The following is a 7,285-nucleotide window of genomic DNA, read 5'->3' on the forward strand; positions in this document are numbered from 1 at the left end:
CCTTTAAGAAATACTGTTTCTCAGCATATTTGAAACTGTTGGCTCAGTTATGAAATCTACAGAAAACATTCTGTGACTAAAAATTACTTGTAAGTTTATTAGTTTTCTTATGAGGCTGGCTCATTAGTGACCCTTGCTTTTCCCTCAAAAGAGCTGGTCATGTGATGGATAGCAATTTAAGTTTCTAAAGAGAAAGATTCAAAACGGTAAAAATAACTCGATTCACCTTTACTTCCCAACAGATCCCAGATGGATTTTTTGCCCATTTCTATGCCATTTGTGAGCACATCAGCCCTGTCCTAGCCTGGGGCTTTTTGGGTCCTAGAAATTCTCTCTATGATTTATGTTGCTTCTTTAAGGTATGTCCAATCATTGAACCATTTTTTCCCTCTAAATAAAAAATCTGATAAGATATATTCTGTTTTGTTTTTTGCATTTGTAGAAGAAAGAATGTTAAAGGTAAAGTTATAAAAGTCACCTAAATTCAGTGTTTAAATGCCCGTAGATCAGTATTATACAGATACGGTACTTCATCCTGGAGTAGATACAAGTCCATCGCCTTGTCGGTTCCCTCTGTGATGGATGCATGTTCTTGGACGGAGTTACAGTGTTACAGTCAAATTGCTGAAGGCAGTTTGTTCCTCATGCCTGGATGCTTCTGAAATCTAGAAAATAAATAATACATGTCTTTATTGCTCATGTGGCAATTTAGAAAGAAGTTTTGGTTCAAGGTAACATGAATAATAAAATCCCAGTTGTGAGAAATAGCATGAGAGTTTAAAGTCATACCCCAACGTCAGCAGTTTAAGTTTGCCAAAACACAAGTTATACAGCTCACTGCAGAAGTTTCTGCTTGGCACAGTGCCAAGATAAGCCTCACGATTTTAATAGCCTTCAGTTTAGGCTGAGTTTCAAGGAGCAAATAAAAAAGTAAATATAACCAAGTATGAAGTGGAAAGTTTTTGATGGTTGAAAGTGTAGATGTTTCACTATACCCTTCATTAAAAAAATAAAATTATGTTTACATGCTGTTAATGTAGCGCTTATGTAAATGGTTTAGGAAATGTTTATTTTACTATCATTTAAAACTCATTATTTTTTGACTAGTTTACTTGACCTCGCCAGTGTAAGTTAAGGTTTGTGTTTAGTGGGGAAAATTGGGACTGGAATTAAGTCTGTCACTAGTGAGCAGTCTGATTCTGGGCAAATCATGCGTTTCCCTCCTCTTCATGATAAAATGAGGGGGTTTGACAGGTTGATCGCCGTTGACCCTTCCAGTTACAGCATCCAGTGAGTCTAAGAGGCGTGCCTTCTTAGTACTTCTTAACATTTGATTTCTATAGGATAGAAATTAAATATTCCCATTTTTTACTCTTTGGAATTACTTTTATTTTCATGATGGCACAACAGCCCGAGGCTTAAGACTTAGTAGTACACAACTTGCTTAAAATGAGTTTCAGCATAAGTATTAACTTACTGCAGTGAAATATTCTTTAGTCTTCCACTGGTTTGAGACCCGAAATTATTTTTATTTTACATGTGTCCTAAGCTTTTTATGTACAGAAAGATATACAAAGTTGTAATTATTGGAAATAGTTTGCTGTTCTCTCTTAAAGTAGTACCAGTGCAGTGCAGTGCTCATAGGTAACATTGAAAACTTCAGTTATTGGACAAGGACTGGTAATAGCCCCTAGCCTTTATGCAGTGCTTTTGGTTTATAGACATTTTCTATAGACTTTTATCATAACATCAGCCCTGAGTAGTAAAATATGACAAGAACTATTGCCCCTTACTTTACAAAAAAAGAAAATGAGACCCCAAAGAGGTTTAATCACTTGTTCAATGCCCCTTTTCCAATGAGATATGAAACTAGCACTGGAACTCAGGCCTTCTGACTCCTAATTCAATGCATGTTACAACATTAGTAACTATTTAGATTTAATATAATTTTTGTCTAATATGTGTCAATTTATTTTGTGTTTATTTTCCAGAATCAGGTTCTTTTCTTTCTCAAAGACATTTTTGACTTCGAGAAAGTACGCTATTCCAGTATAGAGACTTTGGCCGAAGACCTCATGCAGTTACTTATTGGCCGCACTGAACTTCTAATGGCCTACCTTGGAGCCGATGCGCTGAGGCATACAAGTAGTTGTATAAGTAATCATGGTCACGTTATGTCCAGTAGCCTGGTGGAAGCCAAAGTGCAATGAGTACCACCAAATCAGACAATTTGAGTGTGCTATGAAATATTTTAAGATAACTATTGATTCTGTAACATATATTACACAGAATTGGTAGATATGGACTCAGGGAGGGAAAGAAATCTAGTCAAGAGTGAGTGACTGTACTGTACTTACACACAAGTTCTGTCATTGAACCCCCGTGTAGTGTATCCAAAGCAGCTTTTCACAGTCTTTAGGTAATAATTTATCTCATGAACCGTTGCATATCTTACAGAGCATATTTTGCTTGAATTGATGCCGGTACTTGGGAGTTGATTGATATGTCGTCTTGAAGTTGTCTGAAATGTCCAGTATCATTCTCAAAAGCTCTGTTTTTATGCTTTGCACCTTGAAATCACACACTTTAGCTAAGAGCTGTGTGGCCTATACATACAAGAATATATTACTCCTAGTGTTCACAAACTTAAGTTTGCCTGAAAATGTATTTTCAGTTGTAAGGTTGTTCCTTTGTTTAATCAAGTTTAGACAGTAGTGGTGTTTACTATGTACTGCTTACACTATTGCTTGTGCATTTGCTTATGTATTTGAATCAAAGAAATTGTAATGGCTGACTATCATTACAAAACATTTAAATGAATTGACACTGAGAAATTTATGTTACAAGTTTATATTAGATTTTCTGCAGTTTCCAAAATATATTAATGTTGGTCCTATAGGTTACAATAGACTAAAAACATTTCTTTTATCCTTTTATAGATTAGAGCATTTTTCTCTTAAATGAATATTGTTAAAAATATAGCATTTATTAATTATGATAGGCAATTAAAATGTTTCCTGTGCAGTGTCGAGACTATCTCCCAACATCTGAAGTTATTAATCTTGATACAGTAAAGTCATTTCTCCTTTCTCCTTCTGTAAAACTGGCTTTTAGTTCTTCTAAAATGTGCACGGAGAACTTAGCACATTTTGTCATATTATATCCACATTTTAAAAATATACATACTTTGAACCTTAGTGAGGTTTTAAAAAAGGCCCCCCCTCCCCGTGGATATAGAACAAAATATTTTAATGGTATGGAAGTATATTTCATGTCCTTTATGATAAATGTATGAACAAATGGGTTGTTCATATAAATAAGATTCTTTAGAGTATATTAGATACTTTTAGAGTTGTATTAATTTTGTGTCTAAATCACATACCACTTATTTGGAGTGGCTGACTTAGTATATCAGTGGATTAGATTTGCTGATTTTGCTTTTAAAGTGGGCTTTATTTGTTTTGGGAGTGAGTTACCCAGAAGGATTTAAATATATTTTTTTAGAATGCATTTTTAGATTAAAGTGCCTAGTTTCTGATTAATGAATAGAAAATGAAAAGTGGGGGGATGGGGAGTATAAACTTTTAAGGTTTTAAATTTATGTATGTGCCATGTTTAGGTAACAGTAGTTACAAAATATGAGATCCAGCATCTTCATTCTGTTTGCATGTACTGTGTTCCATAATGTACAGGTTATAACATTAAACAATACAAAATATTGCTCTCATAATTTTTGAGTATATATCTCTTTGACTTTTCTTACATATATTTGTAATTTAAGAATTGGCTATTTATAATTCTTATTATTGAGGCAGGAGTATCAATAGAAGTATCAAAGCTAAACATTCCATTATGTAATGTTTTATTTTTAAACTTATATCTTGTATTTTTATCTTGTTGAGGTACCACTAGCCTGGAATGATTCACACACGTACACACATAGGTGCACGCACACATTCTCATTAGCATGTAGGCTGGGCAGTTACTGCTTATATTAAGTTTCCTGTTTTGGGGGCTGAATGTTTTAAGCTGTGGTTTTATAAACAAAGCTATAAGTAAACTTGATTACTCTTTTATTTGAGGAAGATATTGTCTGAAATCTATTTTGAAGAATTGCACTATTTAATAAAGCTGCTACTACGTAAGGTAACTGAGGAATTTATTTCATCAGGTAATATGAATGGCTTTCAAGAAGGTTTTTTTCTCTCTCTCTCTTTTATATTTCACCTTTAACAAAAAGTTGCCCATATTCAAGAGATTGGTTTGTCTAATTAAGGGCTTGAGTTTGATTAGTGTTTGGTCAGTTCAGTAGTTACTACTTGAGTACGATGCTTTCTTTGTGGCCTTTAACAAAAGAGTCAAGAGCGACCAAACAGAATTTCAGGGTAATAAGTATAGGGGAAAAACCTGTATTGTAAGAGAAGAAACTTGACCTTTTAAAAGAAACATCTCAAAGATGTTTTTGACCACAGAAGAGTACTTAAGACATAATGTACCAATTTCAGTTTGCCTTGACATTGGGTTAAAGAGTTAAAGTAATATTTTTAAAAATGAAGATGACTTAAACTAGTTTGAAACCTTTTAGGATGAATCCTGTGGTAGTGTTATCAGAAAATTGCCACTGCCACATGAGCCCTACTACCCACTACCCCATGTAAATTATAAGAGGACCTTGAATTTTCCTAAGAAAATGAATTCTTTTCCCTTCTCTTTTCTGGAAGAAAAATGATGTGTTCAGGTGACTTATACTTTTTTTTTATATTTTGGTTTCTACATTTTTGTTAAACTAAAAGGCTGGTTATTTTTTCTCTAAGACTTACAATATGTTTATTAAATGTCAAAATGAGATCTTTTTAGAAAGAAGATGTTTTTCATACTGTTATAGTCAGCTACAAAGAACTTTCTCTCGTAAAGTGATATTCTTTATTTGCACCCATTTACTATGATTAGAATAATTTGTTGAATTAACTGACTTGATAAAAAAAACACAAACTTTTTCTTGCCTTAAGATGTAACATTTTCTACTTAAATGCTTACTGAAGGAATGATTATTTGCATTATAAAAGAAAACTATCTTTCCTTTAAACAAATGAAATAGGAATGCCAAAGTAACATTTAATATACTTCTCTGTGATCTTTCATAATTGGAAATTTTAAATTATGTTCATAACACAATTTGCTTTTATTGTAATATGAACACATTAGGAAATTATTTGGATTATACATTTCAAAGTGATTATATGAGTTAGGCTGAATTCAAATTATTGGTTATTTGCTTGGATTAATCAAATTTAGAAATTTCTCTGTATGTGAGATGTAGGAATTTGTATAATCTGTGATTAACAGAAATAAGGGTATCTTTTTTTTGTTCCTAATGATTGTGTTATTGTTTTGCTTAGTTTGAGAACAACCTTGTATTAGCTTTACTTGGCTAATATCAGTAAATGTGTCTATTTGCTAAATGTAAGGACTGCAGTGACTAATTTATGTAGAAGTGAAACACTACAGTAGCAGAAAAAAATAGCACTGGATCTTTAGCCAAAATAAGCACTATAACGTGGATGTATTTCTACTATTGCCAAATAAAAAATGATGGTATATCTTGCCGGTGTATTGAATATTTTATACAATGCTTATGTATTTACAAGGTCACACTTCAGTTTCCATAAGACCTCGCATATACAGGCATAGAGAACACAGACAACAGTAGAAACATTGAAATCAAGTGTAAAAGTTTTCTTTATGTACTAACTGGGAGAAAAGACAGCTTTATAATGAATAAAGTCAAAGTACTTGGCATTTTAATTAATAATTCAAAGTATTTCGATTAATAATGCCATCCAACACAGTATAAATTTATCCTATTGATGATGTTACATGCGTCCGTCCCTACTCAGACTTCTCCCTTTCCCAGCACATCTTGGTTAGTATTCAGACATGTTTAGCCAAGGGGAGGGAATACAATGTTTCTCTCTCTCATAGGTGTTTCTCTCTCTCTTTCTCCCTCTCCCTTCCTCTCTCTAAAATCAGTAAAAAACATATTTTTAAAAAGAGGTTTATTTTAGGATAATTAAATATGTACAGTATAGATAAATGCATATAGTTATATTTTTTAAACTATTACATTAAACAAACTGAAGTATATAATAAGGAAACCATACAAATATTAGTGGAATCTCTTCCTAGCTAGGACATAGGGCTGGAGATAGAACAAGATGCCAGATCAGAATCGCAATCTCGTCTTCTGGGCGTTTGTTTTGTTTTTTGTGATCTGCCATACTCTGTTGTTTCATGCCATCCTCTTTGATTCCATGACATGAACTTAATATTTTGCACTTTAAACATCTCTCTCTGTATGTTTAAAATACTTCTCTACAAGCATCTCAGTGTCCTATTGTTATACTATTTGTAGGGCTTTGCTGGAAATCTTTCTGAACTCACTTGGTTTATCCACTGTCGTTCTTACTGTTCTTATGCCACTTTTGACTTCTATTTTTTACGCAGTGTTTCTTCCTATACCCTGTATTCTGTAATACTTTACCCTGCCACTTCTGCTTTAATCTCTTTCTCTCCTTATGCTACTGATGTCTTTGATCAGGCTGCACAGCTCTTTTGCTGAGGTTCTTTTTTTTTTTTTTCTACACCCAAACAGTGAAAACCCTTAGGTATCCTTCATCATTTGAGCAGGAAAGGACTTGATTTCAGTACATAAAAAAAAAAAGCAAACTTTTCTTCTATGTATGACACTTTTTATTTTTTACTTGAAAGCCACAGCAAAGCAACTGGTACATCAAAAACCACCTCAGTGTTTTGCTTTGAACTGTCTCATGTGTGTCGCAAAGCCTTTCACAATGGACGTTTATATTTAGGAAATTCTAGAACTTTTATAATTTGCTGTATTTGAAATAATACTTGACTCTAGAGAAGCACTCTGACATTTGAAAGCACTTGAAGTATATGACTTTCACAACTTTGCTAATTATTTTACTTAGTAACATTTTCTGAGATAATAGGCCCAGGGACTCTAAAGAGGACTGAGTGCTTAATGTGATAGAAGATGGATAATTTTAAAAATAGGTTAAAGCAGGTGTGTTCGTCATCTATTGCTGCATAACAAGTTATCCCCAAATTTAGCAGCTTGAAACAAACCATCTCACAGTTTCTGAGGGTTGTGAATCCAGAAATGGCTGGGTTTGGTGGTTCTAACTTAGAGTCTCTCCTGAGATTGAAATTATTTGAAAATTTGACTAGGGCTGAAGGATTTGTTTCCAAGATGTGCTCACTC

The 7,285-nt window shown here is 33.4% G+C and overlaps 1 protein-coding gene across 1 annotated transcript in view; it reads left to right on the forward strand.

The window, feature by feature from the left end:
• The window catches only part of MIGA1 (mitoguardin 1), a 57,219-nt gene extending 51,615 nt beyond the window's left edge, over positions 1 to 5,604 (forward strand). The window contains exons 14-15 of the mRNA XM_087820536.1: positions 243 to 359; positions 1,992 to 5,604. Of these exons, the coding sequence (XP_087676662.1) occupies positions 243 to 359; positions 1,992 to 2,210 (336 nt within the window). The 3' untranslated portion in view covers positions 2,211 to 5,604. The remainder of the gene's footprint in view (positions 1 to 242; positions 360 to 1,991) is intronic.
• The last annotated feature ends 1,681 nt before the right edge of the window (positions 5,605 to 7,285 follow it).

The sequence above is a fragment of the Miniopterus natalensis genome, chromosome 9 (genome assembly GCF_054644295.1).
Source record: "Miniopterus natalensis isolate mMinNat1 chromosome 9, mMinNat1.hap1, whole genome shotgun sequence".
NCBI classification, from domain to species: Eukaryota; Metazoa; Chordata; class Mammalia; order Chiroptera; family Miniopteridae; genus Miniopterus; species Miniopterus natalensis.